Below are 25,399 nucleotides of genomic sequence, written 5' to 3'. Positions count from 1 at the left end.
GAATTGGGTTTGCGTTTATAAAAAAAATTACTTTCGTCTCGATGTGTGCTTGAATCAGATCACCTGTATTTAGCAAATTTACAGGACGGGTTGTTCTTAGGTTTAATATTGATGAATATATGTCTGTTGCCACTCGTTTTTTTTTGTGTTGGAGACTCTCGGTTGGACCCTAAAATGAATAAGTTGCTTTAAACTATATATGCGAAAGTTTTATATTTACATTCTACAATAGAACGGGAACTATGTTCAAATAAGCACAAAAATTATTCAATATAAAATATATACAAACTTTTTGTTTGAAAACAAATCAAAATTTTTCTAAGACTCACGCTACTCTTTGCTTTAGATTTCTTAATGCGGAAACCTGTTTACACCAAAAAAAAAAAAATGTTTTCAACAGCTTTCGAAATATAACCATGCGTGTTTTACTGTAAACGGAGTAATTAAAATATTTTGCTCTGTTTTAATTAGATTGCGAACTAAACTTAACCTTATTATTTAAATCAATAGGATAAGTAATGACACAAAAAAATGTTTATTAAGTTATATTTAATGGAATGTTCTAGATTCACAATAAAGATGTCACAAATTTTTTAATATATAAGAAGGTTGAATGAAGCGACCTCAGCGTTTCGAGCCGAAACATTTTTTCGGACATTTGTTCTGGTTTCCGGGCTTAAAATTAAAATTGGTGGTCCTATCTAATTTCTTTCTGCAAAAATCACCCCAGGTAACTGGTCTATCGAACAAAAAACCTCGACTCTACCCTACATTCAGTTTCCAAGATCATCTCCGTGGATGAACGACCTGAGTTGTCTGTAAGCGTTCAACTCGCTTCACCCAATCAAAGTACGACAGCAATCTAACATTGAGATTTGAGATAGTTTGAAGTCTCTGAGGGACTCAGCTAAAATATATTTTCATCTAATTAAAATATCGATAAAAAATATCTTTCCACGACTAGTTTCACATTGAATATCTAAGCTACTCAAGCTAAAGTTATCAGTATTTTATTTTGTCAATACAATATATATATATATTACACATTAAGAACAACATCATAGTGGAGAACCGAAGTGCCCTAAGGGACTCGGCTGTCAAACATTCTCAATTACGATAGCACATTAATTAATGTATGAATTTTTTAATAAAAAAATAAACATCTTTTATAAACTATAAACTACATTGGAATAGTAAATTTTTTTCTTATTAAAATACACATTTAGGTACACGAACAATCTAAAAGTATACTTTGTTGGGACGCTCCCTAAGGGATTCGTATAGTAATTTTCACTTCCTGCGTTAAACTTTGACTAGAATCACAACACAGATAATCTAAACTAGGTAAAGTAATCTTTTTTTCTATATAATATTCAAACTCAACATATTTATGAGAAAAAATTTAAGAGTGGGCTCTTTTGAAATGCTCTCTAAGGGTCTTGTACCTTCCGTAATGTTTCAAACAGACATCGCACTTGAAGTTTCTCGTTCCCGTGTGTTTTACCATGTGGTTGTCTAATTCCCGCCGTGTGTAGAATTTCATGGCGCACTCCGTGCATTTATGGTTTCTCTCCATGAGGTGGACCCTCGTCGTGTGCATTCTCCACGATTGCTTCTTATCGAACACCTTGCCGCACGCTTTGCACTTGATGCTAGGATTCTTTATGCCGTGCTCTTTTGACAGATGCTCATATTTCTTCCGGACTTCCGGGAATCTTTCGTCGCAGTACCCGCACTTGTGTGGCAATATTTCACCTGGATGTTTAGCGCGACTGTGCAGCTGCCTTTTGCGAGCTGTGTCGAAAGTCTTGTCGCAAACATCGCACGGGAATGTGCCGGTCTTGTGCGCGTCGCCGTGTCGCAGCAGGATATTTTTGTTGACGAAGCCAGCGTTGCATGAACTGCATATAAAATTCCTGTAATGCAAGTTCATGTGCTCCTGTAGTGCCTTGAAGGTGTTGAATACGTTGCAGCATATAATGCATTCGAGGATATCGCTTGGGAAGTGGAACGGGAGTATGTGATTCTTTAGATCCGTATACACTTTCTTCCCGTGAACATTTCCTAGATGCTCGATCATCTTTTCTAATTCCTTAATATCCTGATCACAAAGCTTGCACCTCAATCCCGTTACGTCAAGTTTCACGATGAACCCGTGCATATCTTTGTCTTTCATGAATTTGGCTTTTTCGTCGTCTGAATGTTCTTCATGCGTGTGCTTTTTCAGATCAGCGGCTATAGGGAACTGTTCTGTGCAGAAGCAGCAGGCGTAGCCGATGCCGCCTCTACAGCGGATCGGTGTTGCGTTAGAATTGAGAAGAATCTCTTTTATGTTGCTCTGATGTTTTGTCACCTCCTTGTGATCATTTATGTGTCCCTTCCCTTTTAAACTCACGTTTACCTTCTCGGTTTTCCTCCTTGCCATTAAATTTTGAAGCGCCTTTAGATTCCTTTCCATCATGAGCGCCTGTGTGTCTTCTTGATTGCCTAGAACAAATAACTACATTAAATGTCGCATTAATAAATATGATTTTGTTTTTGAAAATATAATTTACATACTAGAAATCGTACTTACAAGAAAAGAAACCAAAAGAAAATTAAAAAAACATCTCCAATAACATTTCAAGTAAAAAAATATCTGCGGCTTTTATGATCTTTTTTTATTTAATATGATCAATAAAACAAATGTTGAAATTAGCAGAAACTTTATTTGCAATAATCCCAATATTCCTACGCGAATGCGAAAATTCTGTATCGATTTTTAAGTGAATTTTAAGAATGGATGTACGCGGAATTTGACACACACGAGAAGATATGAAGAAGAACTGCAATAAAATAAATACGTATAAAAATACACTAAATCATACAAAATAAACATCACACACACTACCGCGACTCACACACACATATAATACATCGATCCTTGAACATTCCTCAATGTGTGTGACGTCACTGAATGTTAAACATCACACACACTACCACAACTCACACACACATATACATCGATCCGTGAACATTCCTCAATGTGTGTGACGTCACTGAATGTTAAACATAATGACGTTTGTATTCTGCTATAGAATGTGAAATAATAAAATAATTATTGTCGAACATCTAATGAAATTTAAAATACCGTTACTTTATATGTATACTCAGAACAGCTATAAACCTTCTCTGTTACTGCTTCAGATACTCTTTCGTACAAAGCCTCTGGAATCACTTCTTATCTGAATGAACAATTATTTTTGTTATTTAAACGTCACAGTTGAAGAAATATATATAAAATATAAATCTACCCTCACACGAGTCATAAGAATAAACGAAATCTTTAAATAAAATATTTTTTTGTTGTACAACTTTACTAAGCTAATTTCGCATAGTGGTTGAAGACATAATAAACGCGAAGATAAATTATCTATGTACTTAAATTTTTCTATTATAAACAAAGAAACAACAAACGAAATATATCTCATATATATAGGGTTTTCCAATAGGGACGCTTGAACTTTGACAGCTGATTGCGGCCATGTTGTTTGAGTGACAGCTGTCAAATGCAGTGTGTTATATTCATTCCGTCCTCCCAAACCACCATGGCAGGTTACAGTGTCGAGCAGCACGTGCAAATCATAAAATTGTTTTATGAAAATGGGTCTTCAGTTCGAGCAACGTTCCGCGCACTTCGCCCGTTTTACGGTCGCGATGATCGTCCTGCCGAGTCGACTATCCGTCGATTGGTGGACAAATTCGAGTCAACCGGGTCAGTTAACAATCAGCCGGTTCCCGTGCGTCAACGTAACGCGAGATCTGCCGAGAATATCGCCGCTGTGCGCGACAGTGTCCTCGAAAACCAGCGGCAGTCAATTCCGCGTCGCGCACAGGAACTCGGCCTTTCGCAGACGACAACTTGGCGAATTTTGCGTTGTGACTTGAGCCTGCACCCGTACAAGATCCAGCTGACCCAAGAGCTCAAGGTTAATGACCATAGACAGCGCCGTGTGTTCGCATTAGAGCAGTTGGAAGTTGACGCCGATTTTGGCAAAAAAATCATCTTCAGCGACGAGGCGCATTTTTGGATGAATGGCTATGTCAACAAGCAAAATTGCCGTATTTGGGACGAGACCAATCCACACGAGGTTCACCAAGTGGCAATGCACCCGCAGAAAGTGACTGTTTGGTGCGGATTTTGGGCCGGAGGCGTGATTGGTCCGTATTTTTTCGAAAACGATAATGGTGTGGCCGTCACCGTCAATGGTGAGCGATACCGGTCGATGATAACCAACTTCTTTTGGCCTGAAATCGAGAATATGGATCTGGACAACATGTGGTTTCAACAGGACGGCGCTACGTGCCACACAGCACACGCTACGATGGAAGTTCTGCACGAGCAATTTCTGGACATGGTCATCTCGCGCGGAGGCGACGTGAACTGGCCACCGAGATCGTGCGATTTGACCCCGCTGGACTTTTTCTTGTGGGGTTTTCTTAAGTCGCAGGTCTATGCCAACAAGCCGCAAACCACCGATGCCCTCAAAGTCAACATACGCCACGCCATCGATCAAATACAGCCCGATTTGTGCGCCAGAGTCATCGAAAATTGGACCTTTCGTGTGCGCGCCACCAACCGAAGCCGTGGCGGTCATTTGAATGATGTCATATTCCATACATAATGGGGTCGATAGACCTTCCAAATAATTTCGCAAATATCTTTCCTACATGTATTTTTTTTTGCATTTCAAAGATCAAGCGCCCTTAATGGAAAACCCTATATGTAATGTATACAGGTAATGCTTTACGGACACCTGAAAAGCAAGAGAGCACAATATTTTAAAAGTAACTTCATCGAAAGACAAACTACGAAAACACAACAAGCAACAATTACACTTTAAAATGTTTAAAAATTTTATAATAAAGATGAAAAATCTTAATTAGTCGAAATAATAGTTTGAAACTCGTTGAAAATTGTCCTCAGAACAATTAAAAAGTAAATTTGGAAACTCAATCTATTTTATATTATTTAAAGTCTAATCAAATAAAGTCTCGAGATTGTTAAATAAGTCGTTTGACAGTTTGATATAAAAGTAGTATAAAATGTGTTGTACATAGGGTGTTCAAGAAAAATATAAATGTCCTTTAATACATTCATATCAATAGCACTATAGACATCACTCGGGTTGAATCGATTATTTGGAATATAATAAGATAAATCGATTTTCCTTTCTTGTTGTCGTCATTATAGTTTTAAATTGAATTTTTTTTTTAGCTGGCTCAAAATGTTAATGTACAGCCATAGTGTGATAAGGATTTGTTTAAATAAGCCATATTTGGTTTAAAGGTGTCGAGAATTTAGTTCAATTAACATGGTTAGTTCAGATTAGTTCATATTTGTGAATCTGAATTCAAATTTTGTAAGTTAGTTAGTAGTCGGTATTTAGTCTGCTAGTCAGTTAGTTATCTGCGTATTGACTTAAATTTTGTCGCGACTCGTTACCTCCAAATGTCGTCTTGCTGTGTCTCACCTCTGTATGTCCCTTGTATTTAAACCCGGGGTTTCTCTGTATGAAAAGTTTTGAGCTAGTTTGTCCCCGTGACTTTTCAGGTCCCAGAATTGAACATCAATAGTAACGGTCCCGCGTTGCGAGATATGTTTATTTAATTCTAGCTAACAAATAACAGACAAGAAAGCTTACTCTATTGAAACCTCTCTTTCGAGAATAACCACGAATTGGGTAATAAATTTCCATTCTTTCTAAGGTAATAATTTTCTTTGGTAATAAATTTCCATTCTTTCTAAGATTCGATTCTACCCTCATAAGTTTGTAAGGTCAATGCCTTATCCAAGTGTTTATAAACGCGTCATGGGATTATCTTGACTAAAAAATACTATCATTTAAATATAATAAATATCTTTTATTACAACGTAGACAATGTTTCTTTAAAGATAAATTAAGTCTAGTTTTTCTCCATTATGAATTCTGTAATATTGCACCAACGGTCGCCTTTATCAAATACATCTTCATATTAAGGAATTTCTGTTTCTCTTTGTGTTGTCATAGCAACCAAGTCCAAAAGGCTTTTCCTAATCCCTTACGTTTTAGAGAAAAATCTTTTTTATTACTTCGTTATTGGAAATCGTTTTGCATCTGTTAATGCTTGGATCCAATTGATGCGATGTGTTGAGATTCAGGTTATATTCATCTGGAGATAGTCTAAACGTCATCGCCATGCTTGGACCTCATGTGACTCCGCCAACTGCACTTCTGAACGAAGGCCTGTCCGCAATGGATGCACGCAAACCTCCTGTCGTCGGCGTGAATCCTCATATGTTCCCTCAGAGTGTTCTTTCTTCCGTAGGATTTAAAACAAACGTCGCACGAAAACTGCCGTAACCCCGTGTGCTTCGCCATGTGCCGCTGCAGACTGCTCTTGCTGAAGAATCTCATATCGCATTCCGGACATTTGTTTTTCCTCTCCATCAGGTGGTCCTTTTTCGTGTGTCTGGACAGAGCTCTCTGATTTCTGAATGTACGGTCACAGGCCTGACATTTCAGCACGACCGGCGGAGCTCCGTGTATTTCGACCATGTGCTCGACTTTCTTCCAGTAATCCACAAATCTCTCCTCACATATAAGACACTTGTTCCTTTTATTATGACCGAGGTGTGAACGCTTCTGGTGCTCCTTTATTTTCTCTTCATTATCGAAAACCTTATCGCAATCTTCGCATTTGTACTCGCCGGTTTTGTGCCTCTTCATGTGCGTTGTCAGCAGACGTTCCGTAACGAAGCCGCCGCCGCACATAGCACAGATGTGATTACCGAAATGCGAATTCATGTGCTCTTGTAATAGCTTGAAGTTTGAATACTCTATCTTGCAAACAGCGCATTGCAACTGCGGAGTGTCAAAACTGAAAGGTACTATTGAACTCTTGATGTCCGTGTGCAAGTCCTTTCTGTGTTCCGTTTTCAGATGCGCCATTAGTTCATCTAAGTGAGGTATCTTTTTATCGCACAGCGAACAATGTAAATACGTGATATCCAATTTGACGACATGTTCAAAAAGTTTGCTGGACATTAATTTTATCAGCCTGTCGCTCTGATGTTCGCTCAAAAAATGCCTCTTTAGATTTTTAGGATCAACGAACTGTTCAGAACAAAAGGCGCAACCGTAGCCGAGGCTGTCCTTATTCCTTATGGGGCTCGCGTTTGAATTGAGTAATATGTGCGTGAGATTCTCCTGGTTTTTCTTGTTGTCGGACAGCTTCCGATGTTTCCGGCTAACCAGCTTCAACTGCACGCGTGGGACGTCCGTTTTTCTTTCAATTTTTATCGTTTTCATACCTATAAAGAGAAACTTTAATTAGATTACTACTAAAATCTATAAATTAATTAATTTTGAATTTCTTTTGTTGTTCGCAATATGTTTTTTTACATTATTTTATAATAATGCTTGAGCCTAATTTAATACTGACAAGTTGTGCTGTATGCTGTACACTGAATATTTAATTTACTTACATAGCAATAACACCGAACGAACGACAATCTGTTGATATTACAAATCATAAAAACACTTCAAATTATTTATCGGAGGGTAGGTCACAATATGAGCGACCTTACCTAGATTATAGATCACTGTTTTAAAAATCACCTATGATGACAAAAAAATATCAGTAACTGTTTCAAATAGTATATTGTATAAAATAAAACCTAATTGTATTTTATCTCCACTTATAAGTAATAATAAACTAAAAAAATTACAACGCTTGTCCATGCTTAGCAAGTAAATGACTTTTCAAAGCGAATCTCTTCGCAAAAGCTTGACCACAATGAGCGCATTTGATGTCTCTGCCTTCTGGATGGAGCCGTCTTATGTGTTCTTTCAGAGTCTTCAATCTGCCATACGATTTGAAACACATTTCACATCTGTAGTCCCTAGTTCCGGTGTGTTTCACCATGTGGTCGGTGAGTTCCCTCTTTGAGAAGAAATCCATTTCGCATTTTGTGCATTTGTGCTGTCTCTGCATCAAATGGTACTTCTTCATGTGCAAGAGCCAGGTCTGCTGGGTCGAAAACGTCTTCTCGCAGGCTTGACATTTGATAGAAGGACCGATTATGCCGTGAACTTTGGCGAGATGCTCATTTTTGTAACAGTTCTCCTTAAACCTCTCGTTGCAATAACCGCATTTATGCGGCATGTTCAGACCGTTGTGAATTTTCCTTTCGTGCAACTTTCTCTTCCTCAGCGTGTCGAAGATTTTTCCGCATTGATCGCACGCAAATGTACCCGTTTTGTGACCCTCGTTGTGACATAAAAGGAGGTGGCGATTGACGAAACCAGCGTCGCAAACTTCACAGACGTAATTCCTATAGTGTAAGTTCATGTGTTCTTGCAATGCCTTGAACCTATTGAACACGTTGTGGCACATGAAACAGCGCAAAATCTCGCTGTCAAATTTGAAAGGTAATATGTGATTCGATATGTCAGTACTGATGCTTTTACCATGTTCGTCTTTCAAATGCGACATAATTTGCTCTAACGTGTCATTTTCCAGCCCACAAATGTTGCATTGTAGAGAGGTTATATCTAGTTTGACGAAATATCCGTACATATCCCTGCCCTTCATGAACTTGGACTTGGTGATATCATCGTGTGCTTTGATGGTGTGATGTTTTAAGTCAGCAGGATTTGGAAATTGGTCTGAACAGAAACAGCATGCATATCCGATCCCGCCACGGCATCGTATCGGCGTAGCGTTCGACCATTTGATAATTTCGCGTATATTAGTGCGATGTTTGTCTAAAATTTCTCCTTGTCTACCTCTTGGCAGATCTGTTCTCTGAACGAAGTCGTCGTCCTTATTTAACTTTTCCTTTTTGAGTTTACGTAGTACACCTACAAAGAAAACACGAATTATTTATTGCAGTTTCACTGGCGAGGTAGCAACGTTTTGAACAAACCTGAAAAAAAACATCCTATTTGCTTATAGTTCTATCAGAGCAAAAGAATTGACAGCATTTTTACTGCCATAGGTCCTAAATATATTCTATTCTCACTAAATTCATTTTAAATTGTCTGTTCTAACTGAAATAATAAGACTTTTAATAATAACTTAACTTTTATTGAGTATTCACAATATTTTCACACTATCTAAACTTGTTCGCCATGTTGAGACCTCATATGAGCTCTCCAGCTACATTTCTGTATGAACGATTGTCCACAATGCTCGCACTTGAACCGCCTATCGTCCGAGTGAATGCGCATATGCTCGCTCAGAGTCCACTTCCTCGCATAAGATTTAAGGCATATTTCACACTTGTATTCACGCTCGCCCGTATGTTTCACCATGTGCATCTTGACGTCGGATGTAGAGAAGAATGTTTTGTCACATTCTGGGCATTTGTGCATCCTTTCCACCAAGTGATATCGTCTCATGTGCGTGTGCAAAGCGTTCTGATGAGAGAAAATTTTATCACAGGCTTGACATTTTCTCGCAAATGACGCCACTCCGTGCTCTTTAGCCAGATGAAGATCCTTTTCCCTCATGCCCTTGAACAGCGCATTGCAGTATCCGCATTTGTTAAACAGCCTGTTCTTGTCATGGTATCGCCGTTCGTGATATCTTTTGCTGCCGAAAGTGCGGAAGCGTTTTACGCACACATCACACTTGAAATCTCCGTCGTTGTGTCCGATCTTGTGATAATGAAGTTTTCTTTTATTGACGAAACCAGCTTCGCACACGTCACACACATAGTTGCTGTAATGATTGTTCATATGTTCCATGAGCTTTTTGAATTTATTGTATATATTATTACATATGTGGCATTGGAGGATTCGATCGTTGAATTTAAATGGTAGTATTTGATGCGTTATGTCGTCAAAAATTGTCCTATCATGAGCTTGTTGCAGGTGGTCGCACAGCTCTTCGACAGAGTCTACGCTTTCTTGGCATAAACTGCAAGTAAGACCTGTGATGTCCAATTTTACACAGACCTGGGGTAGATTGGATGGGACCAAAACTTCAATGTCGTCGGTGCTTAAGTTATAAGTGTGCCAATCTAAATTGTGCTGTTTTAAATCGGCGGGATTCTCGAATTCATTTTCGCAAAAGTTACAAGTGTAGCCGCGGTCTTTGTGGCCGCGTATGGGCGTCGCATTAGAGCTGTGCAATATTTCTCTAATATTATAGCGATGCTTTTGCAAATCCGTATGTGGAAACGGTAACTTTCTAACAGGCATTAGCCTTATTTCAATGTTCTTCTTTCCTTCCCAATCTATTTTTATCGGTTCATGGTTCACGACGACACATCTACCTACAAACAAAACACTCAATTACTTTCGCAGAATTTTTAAACGATCGTATCGGAGATGTCCTAGAGGTAGATTATTTACAACTACCTCTTTTGTAAAAGGCACTCTCAATATTGTATTTTTAAGGTTCTATCGAAACAAAAGCAGGACAAGTACATCTTTTATTATAACCATAATAACAAAAGCTGTCCCTTCAGTTAGCTAGCTTTTGTAGTTTTATCAGTCGTTTTCACTCTACGTTCTCATATTATCTCTTTTTTGAATCAGAATGACCTTTATACTTTATCTATTGATAATTTTGTAATTTATAATGAAAATGTTGATCCCGTTTGAAGGCTATCAAAGGAATGGAAGACTTTACTTATCGTTAATATTAGCTTTATTATAAAAAGAAGCAACATAGTAAATAATAAATTTAATTTTCAAATGATCTACGAGCGAAGCCACGGGAAACTCTAGCTTTAATATATATGTTTAAAAAAATTTGATAAAGCTCAAGTCGTAAGAGCCACATCAAATCCAGACCTATAATATATCTAAGCCTCTCCGAATATTTCAATTGAACGATCCCAAATGTAGGAAATTTCAAATGTCAACAAACTACCTGTTCAAGATGTCAATGTTTTGCAAACATCAGTTGACTGACTGACTGTTCGTTATAATTTTTTTATCCTTAGCATGCACTCGCATGTGTTGAGCCAAAGTAAATTTAAGGCCGAAAGGCGTTTCACAAACAGTGCACCAATATTTTCTCTCCTTAGTGTGACTGACCATATGTTTGGTCATATCCTTTTTGTGGAAGAACTTCTTCTCGCATACGCCACATTCATGTTTCCTCTCCAACAAATGTATCTTCCTGACGTGAACTCTAACCGCCGTCTGGTTCGAGAATGTCTCGTCGCACAATTTACATTTCACAGCGGCCATATCGACGCCATGGAATTTTGTTAGATGGGCATTTTTCTTATTATAATCATCGAACAATTCATTACAGTAACCGCATTTCCTTGTCATGCACCCTTTTTGGTGAACCGCCGTCACATGTGACTTTTTTTTCACCAACGTGTTAAAGGATTTCGGACATAGTTCACAATTAAACGTGCCGGTCCTATGTATCTTTAGATGGCTCCTCAGTATGTCGCGATTCACGAAACCAGCGCCGCAAACATCGCACACGTAATTCCTAAAATGCGTGTTCATGTGTTCGATCAAATTTCTGAACTTCGCGAACTTATTCTCACACATGGCACATTTCAAATCTTGTTCATTAAATTTGAATGGCACTAGATGGTTCGTGACCTCCGGGTGTAACACACGGCCATGGTCGCAAACCAAATGCTCGACTAGGCCATGGATATTATCTAAATCGGCTTCACATATTGTGCACTGCAGATCAGTGATGTCTAATTTAACAGTGTACATTCGGATGTCCTTAACGACTTTTAGAACCGCATCCTCATCGTGTCCAATTAATGTGTGTTTCTTCAAACCGGATGGACTTGGATAGTGATCATTGCAAAATATGCAGCTATACCCGAGATCGTTTTTACAACGAATTGGTGTTGCGTTTGAATTTAACAATATTTCGATGACATTCTGGCGATGCTTTACGACTTCCCCTCTGATCGTTGGTTTACTATTTTGCTTTTTTCCTGTTCCAAAATTAATTTTCTTGTAATTTCTCTGAAGTAAATCTTCCACTTGTTCGCCATTTACGACGAAAACTTTCCGACCTATAAATAAAACAGAGCTTTTTTGAATCGATTTTCTCTCTCGTTTATTTTCTTTCTTTGTCTGTCCCTATACTTTCCCACACAACTTATATTTTAAATGAGTGTCTTGTCTTGTATAACGCGTCCGCTGTCAGAAAAAAATCCCATTTCACTGGGGTGATGTCAATTTAAGCCGACAATAACAGTTATAGTTAAAAGCTATACCAGTCGCATTCTAGAAATAAGTTTCCCAAAACAAAACATAAAATCACCTTATCAACAGTTGTAGCAATTTTGATAAATGAAATGCACGCCAATTTATATGCAACTGACGCTTTCTTATAGTCGTTTAAGTTAAGATTTAACTTATCATAAATCTCGAACTGGTTATTGGACTAAAATAAAAAATACGTCACGAATAGAATATTTATTGAAAATTTTTATCGCGATACGTATGATTATAGATTGTAAAGGACACAAAGACATCGTGGAGTGTAAATGTTATATAGTTTTTAAAACATTTTTGCTACTCACGTAGCCTACAATTGTTCATACTTTGTATTGAAGGAAAATACATAATTTTTTTATTAATTAGTCCCTACTAGTAAATGTCCATAATTTCAAATAAATTTCAATGTACTTCACGTAAATAAATTAATGAGAGATCCGAACTATTTTCCGTTCGATAAGAATCCCGAATAAAGTACATCAAAAATGTAATATTTTTGAGATTCATAATAGAAACAAATAATACACAGAAGGTTTAAATACAGCTAAAGCATTTGCACGAGAATACGATAAATCGTAATTTTAAAATTGTATCCGTCACTTACAGTCATTGAATACTACGTCCCAAAACTATTAGACCTGAATTTTGTGTTTTTTGCGCATGTGGGACTTCCAACTGCATTTCTGTATAAATGTAAAGGAACACAAGTCGCATTTAAAATTTCTTATATTGGAATGTATCTTCATGTGTTCCCGGAGCGTGTGTTTCCTTGCGTAAGCCTTTTTACAGATGTCGCACTGGTATTCCTTCAATGGAGAATGTTTAACCATGTGTTTGACGAGTTCCAACTTCGTGTAGAATCTCATATCACAATTATGGCACGCGTGCTGACACTCCATATGATCCCTGCGAGTATGCCCTCTTAATCTCGCTCGCGTGCTGAATATTTTGTTGCAAATGTCACATTTCACTGATAACGGCTCAGCTCCATGCTCTTTAACCATATGAGATCTCTTCTTAGCGTAGTTTGTGAACTTCTCCTGACAATACGGGCATTTCTTTCTCTTGTAATCACCGTCGTGGACAAACTTCTCGTGATTCAGTTTCTTACGATTGGTGTCGAATATTTTTGGGCATTGGCTGCACGGGAAATCGCCTTTCTTATGCCTGTTAGCATGATTCTGTAGAGTTCGCTTATTGACGAAAGGTGCATTACAAGTTTCGCAAATGTAATTCCTGTAATGCACTGTCATGTGCTCCTGGACTAGCTTGAAATGCTCAAAGGACTTGGGACAGACGACGCAATCGAAACCGTTCCCAACGAACCTAAAGGGCAGGATATGGTTTGGTATATCCGTATGCATTTCTTTGCCGTGCACCGATTTGAGATGATCGAATAGAGGATCGAAGCTCTCTACATCGTTGTGGCAAATCAAACAACGCAAATTTGTTATATCTAACTTGACCATGTAGGAAGTCAGTCTATGACCTTCCATGAAAGACGACTTATCTATTTCATCGTGTTCCTCCAGTACGTGGACTTTCAAATCTGACGGCAAAGGATATGTTTCGGGGCAGAGTGCACAAACGTAATTGGCACCGTCGTGATATCGTATGGGCGTAGCGTTCGTGTTAAGTAGTATTGTGCTTATATTTTTCAAATGTTTTTCCATTTCGATAATCTGATCTTTTTTGGATCTCTTGTCAGATCCAGTTTTCTTTACATCCTTAACACCCTCACTTCTATCGTTCTCTGCCTTTATATTGAAAACTGTATCAGGTTTAGCGTCTTCCGGTAGTTCCGAGTCTGACATCGGTTCTTGTTTGATAACAATTTCGATTAATGTCGTTTGATTCTCCACACCTACAAAGAAAACACCGAGTTAAAAACGTCATCTTGCACACTGCTTCAACTATTTTTTTGGTATTTTCAGAATGTTATATAAAAACTTGATATATTTATCTATCCTTACACCAAAGAAAAATATAAAATTTTTGTTATTTTGATTAAAGTACTTGTTGTTTTTCTAAATAACACATTCAAGCAAGACTTCAATTATGAGTGGTTTAAGTCCACGACTGAGACTGGATTTCAGATCCAAATTAGGTCACTTGAAGACCAAAATAAATAAATAAAATACTAATGAACTGAACAATAAAAGAACGATTCTTGATCAATCCCTTTTTATTACACGAATCACAAAAAAACACAATTCTACATATACATAAAACACTTCACTTAACAATATTCTGTTCTGACATTGTACTCTTTGAAATACCGTGATTCTTTTTCATATGCTTCCTTAAGCTATTCTGCGTAGCGTACGCCTTGCCGCATACGTCACATTTAAATTTTCTCTCATTAGTATGCGTGGCCATATAATGTCCTAGCATGTGCCGCTTAATAAAGAATCCCATGCTGCATACCGAACATTCGTATGGTCTCTCTTTCAAATGCACACTCCGCATATGAAGCATCAGATTAGATTTAAGATTAAAACGCTTGTCACACTTTTCACATTTGATGCCCTCTACGTTATGTACTTGCATCATATGCCGGGTTTTCTGATAATAATTCTTAAATCTGGCCTTGCAAATTTGACACACGCTATGCCCTTCTATGCCCTTATGCTCAGCGTTCACGTGAGCCTTCTTTTTAGATTCAGCTGCGAATACCAGCCCGCAATGCCGGCAAGCAAAACCGCTTTTCTTTTTCAAATGAGTCGTCTCGTGCCTTTTTAGACGGAAACTGTTCACGAAGCCAGCACCGCAAGTGGTGCAGATGAAATTGCGGTAATGCATGTTCATGTGTTGCATCAGTAATTTCATATTATGGAAAACCTCGTCACACAGGCAGCAGTGTATTTGCTGCTCGCTAGTTAGAATGAACGGCTGGAAGTAGTCCGTCACACCTAAATAATATTTCTTGTCGTGTTCTTTGACTAGATGCTCGGTGAGAAAATTAATACTCTCCATGGACAGACCACATATCGTGCATTTTAAATCGACTATGTCCAAAAAAACTACGAAACTGCTTATGCCAGAACCGGCTTTGTATGTCGGTTTCTCTTTGACATGGTCATAGTGGGTGTGTTGTCTTAGAATATTGGGATCTGGGAAGGTCTTAAAGCAATAAGCGCATATATAGCCCGCGTCGTTTCGGTCCTTGAACGGGGTAACGTTAGAATATTTAAGGAGGGTAGTTAGATTGTGCCACTGCTTCTGCATCTCACGTAGATGCTTTTCACGGAACACAACACTATTCAACGTCTGCCCGCTTTCCTCCTTTACGGTCGTTTTCCGTTTTTTTCGGGTTCCTATAAAAGAAAAACAACTTTCTATAGGCCGTTCAGTAAATACGTTTGTTGGAGGTGGATTTTTTTTTTTTGCTATCTCGATACTTCAATTAAGACGCAGGACACATCTTAAATTATATCGCCCTGGGTGGACTTCATACTTTTGAATACGGACCCAGCTTTCCGCCTCTCATACTTGAAATACCTTAGTATTCTCTATTTTCATCTATTAAAAACATTTGAATTTCATCAGTCGTACATCGGTACGCATCGGCGTAAAGCATTTAGATCATTAAACCCGATATTTACAGTGATGTGATTGAAACCAAACATTTATATGTATATAACGCTTTATTTTGAAACACAAAAGATTAAAAAGAATCAGAATGATTTCACTTCTATTGTGTATATTTCTCTTTTTATCTAAGATGTAGATCAAATTAACAATATCATGTTTATAAATTCAAATAAATATAGAGATAATGTTATTCTCCACATTAAAAATGTATATCTTTGATAAATTTATTAGATAATTTACATAGAGATTGAAGTATACAATAGAAAATTGATAAGATCCAACTGTCGGTGCCTTCGGGTATTTAAAAATTTCAATCTCTGTATACAAAATTGATCAAAGCGACAAAGATGAAGTCAAAACGAGGACAACTGGTCGTAAGTGATACAAAACCTTCCAAAACGTAATTAAAATTAAAAAAAATGTCTTTCAAAAATTATAATCTTGCAATAATACTATAAATATTTTACACATAAAAATCCATTATATTTAAAATATACAAAAAGAAACTATTTAATTCAGATACAGAAAAAAATTTTTGTTCAACTACCTTCCATTATGATTGCACGTAACTCTATCACAATTCTTGAAACTTTGAATTACAAAAGTACTATATTGACAAACGACACATAACTATAAACCTATGTTAAGGGTGTACCAGTTGGTTTTTTAACTTGACACCTATAGACCTCATCTTGTTCTCTGCTGCTATTTGTTTTAGAGTCATCTCCCTGTCGTCTATTAAATGCTTGACGTCATCAAACTCTTTGAATATATCCAAGTCGTCCTGATGCAGCTTCACGTGGCTCTTGAGACTGCTCTTCTGCATGAAAGTCTTCTTGCAGACCTCGCATTGGAAGCGTTTATCGTCTTCGTGCGTCCGCATATGCTCTCTTAGGGTCCTTATCCTGGAGAAGGCCTTACCGCATACGTCGCAGGAACACATCTCCGAACCCGTATGCCGTGTCATGTGATCAACGAGGCCGCGCTTCGAAAAGAACTTAGCATTGCATTTATCACACAGGAAACTCCTCTGCTGCAAGTGGTGGTGTTTTATGTGCCTGTTTAATTCGAATTTCTTTTTGTATGTCTTATTGCACGCGTTGCAAGGATATATAACCGGTGCTTCGTTGTGGACCTTAACCAAGTGCTCGCTGCGATCGTAATAGCTGACGAAAATTTCGGGACAGTGTGGACACTTGTTTCTCAGCCAGCCGCCTGTGTGGACGCCCTTTTCGTGATTCCGTTTCTTGGTTAGCGACGTGTAAGATTTATCACAGAAGTCGCAAGGAAAATGACCCTGATAGTGAGTTTTGCCGTGCTTCCTCAACGCCGCTATGGTGATGTAACCAGCGCCGCATTTCTTACAGCAATAGTTACGATAGTGGCTGCTCATGTGATGATATAAATTCTTGAATGATATGTGCACAACAGAACATATGACGCAAGTGAAGTTATGACCGTTCTCCAATCTGAATGGCAGTATCGTGTCTTTGATATCCTTATGTATGGTCTTATTGTGAACAGCTACTAAATGATCCTTGAGCTCGCTCAGATCCTTTAAATCTTTATGGCAGACGGTGCATTGAAGATTAGTTATGTCCAGTTTGATGGGATTATAGCTAAGTTTGTAATCAAGCATTGTGTTAATTTTGTCTTTCTCATTCTGCTGGGACGTATGCGCTCTGAGTTCGTCAATATCCTGAAAACTCTCAGCGCAGTAGAGGCAGGAGAAGCCTTTCATGGTCTTATCCCGGAACGGACTCGCGTTGGAGAACTGCAATATGGCTGTCAGGTTGACCCTGTGTTCAATGCGCTCAGGTGTCGCGCTTACCTCCGATTTCTTTTTCTTTTTCTTGCGTTTGGGCGGTTCGCCGTCCGTTCCTATAACAACAAACGATATCTCAATTATCTTCGTCCAATCTCACTTCTTCTATAATTAATGCTCCGTTGTCTTCACGGACTTCAAGTTTTTTTTCCTTAATTTTTTTTTTTCTCACACTATTAATTCGCAATACAAATTCACTTGTCAGTCCAAGATTTTAATGATGCTGTAATAATAAGAGTGTACTTAGATAGAAACTTATTTCAATGTCAGCTAATATATATGGGTCATGTCATGGGACATCACTTAATCTACTAAGCACCGTAACAAACAATTCCTATAACATAATTTCTGCCGCATATTTAAGGTCATATTTCCAATACACTTTCATGAATCACAATATCTCCTATATTTACATTTCCTATTCTCAAACTTAACGTGTAGTATATCCGTTGTATATAGGATTTTCGCATGGACATTTGAATGAAACAATTTTTTTCCGGACACTACGCGTCTTTAATTGTATGATACCTACACGATCCTAATGCTCAATTTCATCTCGTCCCGTGATCACGGTTGCTGCAAAGGAACCGAGACGTCTTGATCGTGGAGATATAAAATAATAAAAAAAGCGCAGTATCCGAGAAAGTAAGTTTCACTTTCCGTGATATCTACAGACGATTTTTTTTTTGTTATGTAATAAATAAAAAGGGGGTAGTTTAAAATAATAAATTTTTCATCGTTCCCTAATTATATATATTTTCTATAAACCGAATCAACACACGCGTATCTTTAACCGTACGAAATATGTCACGTATATTTTAATTATTGTCATATTATTTATTTATTTTTTATTTTAATAAACAATTAAATTCATTTAACTATCCCGTCATTTATAATATTTTGAAAATTTACTCACCATCAATATTCCACAATATCCATACACTTTAAAATATTATAGATTGACGTAACTATTTAATATTTTTTTTTTTGTTGTTGACGTAAAACAACAATGGAGATTAAAAAAAAAATTACTGAACAAAAATTAATTTAGAAATATTGACAGCGTCGCAAAATTAATTTACAGAATTCTAATAATTGTTATATATATATATATATATATATATATATATAGTATATAGAGCAAACATATTAAACGGTAAAAAAATTTACGATAATGATACAACGATTGCATGAAGCCAATGGCTGTAAAGAAATAAAACGTCTTCATAAAAAAAAAATTATTGAAATCACATCAAGAAAATATTAAAATATCTCAAGTACTGTTTCATCACTGATTTATTAAAAACTTTTTGCTTAGATTCACACTATGCAGGGACAGGGTTGTTACAGTTTATTGGAGAACTTCGTTGACCGTAGAACTACCCTCAAATAATTCGTGCGATAGATTTAAAAAAAATAATTTATATGAAATCTCTACTTCGTTCCTGATAATAGATATTTTATTATAAGTCTTGTACCATTTGAGTTTACTTTTGCGAGTTTTCAATTGTTTAAAATTTTTACTCACATTGTGATGACGGTATATTTAAAATTTAGGTATGATATTCTAAACGATGTATAATTTGTGATAGCATTGTTTAATATAAGATAATTAACAGAACAACATAGGAGAAATCGTAAACCAAGGTATGCGTATATGTATTTGCGTGTTTTTTTGTTGTTGTGATCTATCTTATTTGGACGAAGATCAGTAATGACAGTGATTTTTTTGAAAAAACAAATGTGATGTGTAAGATTTTTGGCAACACTCGAATGAGTAAACGATCTGCAGATATGAAAGTTATTGCCACGGTAATATCAATTCGACATAAAATATATCTGCTAACGATTACACGGGCCACAATTAGTTCGAAAACGAAAATTCACACGGATAAAGACTGGGACGAAAGCCAGCAATTTATAAAATGGGATTTCTAAACAAAAAATGCTCAAGGTATTACGCGTGACATAAAAATTACTCGTATCATTTTCAAAAGATCGAAAATCAAAGTACAAGAGGAGTATTTTTATAAAAATTACAGTTGTATCAAAGAAACAAATAATGATTGATAATCATTATTACACAGCTACCTAGAATGTGTTTTATTTCTATAAAGTTTCATCACAAACGTCACAGTCAAAGCTATCAACCATCCACGCTAAGAAGCAACAAAAAATCACGATAATAAACGTCCTACCCCCAAAAAAAATAACACGAAATATATATATAAATACATTTGCAACGCTGTCTTTAAAACAGAATCTCTTAAGAAAAAATATGATAAAGATGCCGTTGTTAATGTTTTTTTATCCAAACATTATATATATATAATTCTTGCAATAATTTACAATATATTTCATGGAAGTATCCCTTAAAAAATATTCAAGTCCAGTCATAATATTTTATATTTGCGAGGTATTTTCAAAAAAATGTCCCTAATCGAAAATTAATTATACAATATAGATTTTCTTAATAAAAGTTAGACATACAGCGTTTGCATCTAACAGTAGCATCTCCGAACAGTAACAAAACACATACATTGGGCGTGTATTCAAGTTAACAAAAACATTGTGTATACAATACTTTGCGATAAAAAAAAAAAAAAAATTGAACCCGCGACATTTACGGTCGCTTGTTCCACTGAGCCGTCGCGACAGTAGTGACCTTGACGAATATGGTCAGCGAGACGCTATGTTTGCACGTGAATACAAACCCACAAGGTTTATAGACATGTATTAACTTACGTTTCGAAGGTTCCCCTTCCGTTTTCGCTTTCTTCGTCTTGGAGGTCGTCGCTTTGGGCTGACGCTTCTTCGGCTTCTCGTCCTCCTTCTCCTCTTTGATAGTTACCTCGTAATCTGGAAGAAATTATTTGGTTAGACTAGAATTTTTAAACTGTTAACTGTTGTTTTTTCTTTAGTATTTTTGATGTCAATTATGTATATATATGTTAACACCTAAGTATGATACTTCAATTGTGAAATTACCTCACTAACTTACACTGATGTATTAGAAAAAAGTTTTTGTGAGCGAAATATTGTCTTGGTACATTTATATGAGGCCTTCTTTGTCATGACCATTATTTTTCTTTTATAACAAACTCACCTGATAGTTTATCTGACTCTTCATTATCAGAATCCTCGTCGCCCCTCGACACCTCAAGCTTTATCGTGTTTGCTGGAGAGAAAAAAACGAAAAAAAAAAATGATTTTATACAACATTATATAAATATATATTTTTGGCTTTACCTAAATTTTTATTCAAAATATCGAAAAAAAGTAACAACATGTAAGTATAAGTCCAAGTCATGACTCTCTTTATAAAATCGGTTTAGAAGTGACTGTGAAGTGAAGTAACAGGAACGACTAATGTGTGTCTTATGTTATTACCTAATAAATAGATTGCTGTTGACTTCAACTTAACTAAAGGTCACTGAACTTGACTGCATCTTCACTATTTTAATTACTTACGGACACTATCTAAATTATATATATATAAAATATTTCCAAGCTTACGGAACACTAAATAAAATAACATAATAGAAACTCACATTTAAAAACCGTCTCGTGGACTTTCTTCTTGAACTGCTCCTCAGTGACCTGGACCTGACGCTTGAAGTTCAACGCGTTACGAAGCTGCGTGATACATACTTCGCATATACCACCATTACTTATCACCTCCGATGTAGACAGCTGGGGGAACACGAGTATTATTGGATACCAGAATTAAAGAAGCCATCTTATATTAAGAGAGTCACTTCATACACAAAAGTACACATGACGGTGCATGACGGAGGTGGTTTTATATTAAGAGAGTCACATTAAAGGTACACTAAAGTACACAGTAGGGTATGACCGAGTTGATCTTGCATTGAGAGTCACTTCAAAGCCACACTAAAGTAGACAGTGGTATATGAAAGGGTTGGTCTTATATTAAGATAGTCACTTCATACACTACAGTACACAGTGGTGTTTCAAAAGATATTATGTTAGTTTAAAATATTAACTGCTTATATAATATCAAAGTAAATTAAAACATTTATAGAATTTTTCAGTAATGTACAAAAAAAAATATTATTACACGCAAGTGCAAAATTCACTTCATATAGCAATCGTTTGATTAAGATGCCATCAAAATATAATGATAGGGGTCATGACATACAAAATTGACACTCACTTCTCACAGCTTTATAAAACATACTATATTTTATCTTAATACACATATCTTAATATACTTATAGGTACTATTGTTTTACGTCATTAGACATATCTTAGATAATTGTCCAACTGAATAAAATCTTATTAAAGATTTAATGTGACAGAGCAAATGATCACATTTCTGTCTATACTTGACTATAAACAAAATTATGTTTGTAAATTATTTGTATCAGAAAAATATCTTAGCATTGAGTCGAGTCATATTGTCTCAATTACGTGCTACGACCTAATAGTTATCTAAAAATTTACTTCATAAAATAATACCTCGTTACTTTCGGTTACAGTTCCTGTAAGTCGATTCCTTGTCCAAAATTTTAACTAGTTTTTAGATTTTATGATGTCCAAAAAACATAATTTATACGGAAAAACAAAAAATGTTAAAATATAAATTAAAAGTATCTAAAAAAAGGTGATTGAAAATCAATGTCTTTTCGAAATATTATAGCAAAGTACATATTTAACTAAAAACCATATCGCCTGAAAAATGATGGACCCGGCTCCCGCACGGAGAATTCACGGCATGATGAGAATTTTCGTGACATATAACTAAAAAGAAAATTCTTTCTAACATTTTCATAAAACTTTGTCTCTGAATATGATGAAGTAATTGTTAATATTATGTATATAATTTTAAAGGCAAACTACTAACAAACAAACAAAACAAACAAAGCAGGCTTTTTTATTATAAAAATAACTTATGTTATACATTCCTTATGTCTAATTATGCTTTAAATGAAGTAATACATAAAAAAACAAAAATAGTCAAAAAAAAATTTAGCTTTTTGTTTCTTTAAAAGTTGTCTATGGTATTACTCAAAACCTTCATTGAAAAACATGTATATTGGTTTATGGTCAAAAAAGTAGGAACCCTTATCATGCATGAGAATAAACACGAGAGGATATCCCTGATACCAGACACCAGACATGTTTCTGTAGTCGAGAATTTTAAAGCGCATTGTGTTAATATAATGTTCAAATTATAAGATTGAAATCGCCAACCCGTCTTGAGCAAGCGTGGTGATTAATGCTCTAACCTTCTCCATGTGAGAAGAGGCCTTTGCTAGGCAGTGGGCTCTGATAGACTGATGATGATGATGATGATGATGATGTGTTAATAGAGCTTACTGTTCCTTAGGAAACTAACATTCCCGAAAGCCATGCCATCAAAATCAATAAGTATTACGAGCTCAGTAACAATTTAAATTAATATCAAATTTTTACTTTTTAGAGTTATCTATGTGTAGTTCCGCATGCTGAATAGCAGGAAAAAAATGCAATTTTACTGCTCAGTTGCATCTGGTTTCATCACAGCCTGTTGAATACGCTATAGTGTTTGGTGTAATCAGATCTTTTTAAAATTTGTGAGTTGCTTAAATTTCAAAGAATAACGATTGTATATATATTTATATATATAAGAAAGTCGTGTTAGTTACATTAATTATAGCTCAAGAACATCTTTACCGGCTATACTGAAAATTGGTGGAGATAGCTCAGAGCCAGGAAAAAGACATAGGATAGTTTTCAAGCAATCGAAAAAAAATATTATTAAATTGATAAAATCCAGAATCTTATTTACTGCATTTAAGGAGGAATAGAGTTCGCCCGGTCAGCTGTACATCTGATTTTGAGAGTAATGCAGACATAGTCGCAGACAAAAACTAGTCCATTACATATTTAACATGCACAAAACTCACTTCTCAAAGACAGCTAGACTTTGATGAGTAAAAAATGATCTATGAATATTCACAAATACAATAAATTTACATGTACAAAATAGTTTTACAAAATAAACATTTATACACAGATATTTGGTGATGAAGGGATCGTTGAAAACAGCGGTGGGTTCATTGAGATGTAGTTACTATCAGGACTTATATGCAATTGTGCGTACGAACGGCTTACCAAGGCTTAGAAAGCCGCCTTCACTAACTTTGCCAGTGTTAATTTTTCACACTAACAATTTCTCCGAGTTCAGCTAGAATAAATGTGATTTTCAATACTAATAACAGTAAAGGTATGTTGAATTCTTATACCCGTATCCGAAGACTATCGCATTGTGCAATTCAGGATCCCAAACACACCACCGCCACAATATAGTTTTAAATCACCTTGCTAAAACTTTAATAAAATTACTTTAAAACTTATTTCATTCATTTAGCATATTTTTATTTACAATTTTGTAAATCGTTTTTGATAGATTATAGTCAAGTTAACTAAATTACTTTCAGACTATTTTAGTTGTTAGTCTTTACTCAGTGGCTTGAAATTATTTTATCAATGTATGATATATGTGTGTTTGTATGTTAAATTAACTGTTCAACTATAGCTCATAACCGCTTCAGCGTCGGCAGCTTCCATCAAGAATAGAATTATTTTGAAAAATATTACATTTTAAGTATTTTGTAGAAGAGTATTGACTATTTTATTGCATCCAAACAACGTGGTGTGTACTTGAAATTTAAAAGGGTAAAAAACATAAGGAAATATACTATAACCAAGTCTAGAACTATGGTAATCAGGTAATTCGGTTATTCTAGGTCTTCTCACATTTATCATTGTTAAAAATGCACGATGAAAAATATTATTTTAGGTAAACAAACTGTACTACAGCTTGCACAGGTAAGTAAACATTTTATAGTTTTTTTTCGTAAAATGACTGATTTAGGCAAGATTGTTAATAATTGTAATAATTTGTGTAGTAATGTTGGCAAACAAAAAAATTTTAAATGTAATGTTATAAGAGAATCACATAAATATTGAAATTGATGCATAATACCAACTGTTAATAAAGACAAATTAATTTTTTTCGAAAACAAAACTCAATTGCATTTTTTTTTTATATAAAGCTATATGCATTTATTGAATTTGTAATCTCGTCAGTTTTACTGCGCCGGTCAATATAAGGTCCGCCATATCTGATTATTTTTATTTTTTTTCTATCATCACCTATATAATAAGTGTAAATTTAACTAAATTGTAGTTTTTTTAATATAAAATATATGAAAAACAAAACAATGTTTATCATTACATTCGCGGATACAACACAATCAAGATAAATCATTTGTTTGTTATTAGGATATATAAACTATATATTTTATTATTGTTTTATTAATTAAAAAAAAATCTGTTTCAAATACTCACAGTTATATCAAAACAATCCTTTAACATTTTTGAATACACTTCTTCTTCACCCATCCAATGGTAAGTTGTTTGAAAGTCCTTAAAACTACCTTCTGATGCACAACACCGACACATACCGTCACTTATATTTTGCTCCATATTTTCTGTTTCTTATCTCATCAACATTAATTCGTGGAGTCCATTAATTTTAATAAAAGAGAGTAGCAATCGACGCTACGAGATCGAAGCTCCGCCATTTTCTGACCAAGCGGCAAAGGTTGCGTTTGGAAATTACTTTTACTACCAGTTTTTGCAATTTTTTTATATTACTAGTAAAAATTTAGAGCGAAATAGCTTAATATATCGTAAATATAAATTTTATTTAATATACAGAACAGAT

General features: G+C 35.7%; 2 protein-coding genes across 9 annotated transcripts; both read right to left on the bottom strand.

Annotated features, from left to right (window-relative positions):
• Positions 1–534: 534 nt before the first annotated feature.
• On the bottom strand, positions 535–25,280 carry LOC116776794 (zinc finger protein 93-like). Of its 7 annotated transcripts, none has more exons than XM_061529127.1 (5): positions 25,021–25,280; positions 21,213–21,354; positions 20,768–20,839; positions 20,407–20,520; positions 535–2,487 (listed from the first exon to the last, which is right to left on the bottom strand). In XM_061529127.1, the coding sequence occupies exons 1-5, from the start codon at positions 25,156–25,158 to the stop codon at positions 1,403–1,405; spliced, it is 1,551 nt and encodes a 516-aa protein (XP_061385111.1). In that variant the 5' UTR covers positions 25,159–25,280; the 3' UTR covers positions 535–1,402. The 7 variants fall into 7 exon arrangements, with proteins under 7 accessions (XP_061385111.1, XP_061385109.1, XP_061385108.1 ...); XM_061529125.1 differs by lacking the exon at positions 535–2,487 and adding an exon at positions 5,884–7,333; XM_061529124.1 differs by lacking the exon at positions 535–2,487 and adding an exon at positions 7,664–8,885.
• Positions 8,916–12,974, bottom strand: LOC133320542 (zinc finger protein 502-like). 2 transcript variants are annotated; one of them, XM_061529133.1, is made up of 2 exons: positions 12,847–12,974; positions 8,916–10,303 (listed from the first exon to the last, which is right to left on the bottom strand). In XM_061529133.1, exon 2 carries the CDS (start codon positions 10,227–10,229, stop codon positions 9,141–9,143), a length of 1,089 nt encoding a protein of 362 aa, XP_061385117.1. In that variant the 5' UTR covers positions 10,230–10,303; positions 12,847–12,974; the 3' UTR covers positions 8,916–9,140. The 2 variants fall into 2 exon arrangements, with proteins under 2 accessions (XP_061385117.1, XP_061385116.1); XM_061529132.1 differs by lacking the exon at positions 12,847–12,974 and adding an exon at positions 10,906–11,044.
• Positions 25,281–25,399: the final 119 nt, after the last annotated feature.

The sequence above is a fragment of the Danaus plexippus genome (genome assembly GCF_018135715.1).
Source record: "Danaus plexippus chromosome 29 unlocalized genomic scaffold, MEX_DaPlex mxdp_37, whole genome shotgun sequence".
NCBI lineage: Eukaryota > Metazoa > Arthropoda > Insecta > Lepidoptera > Nymphalidae > Danaus > Danaus plexippus.
The sequence above is the reverse complement of the archived record's forward strand: the minus strand, read 5'-3'. Positions and strand labels throughout refer to the sequence as shown.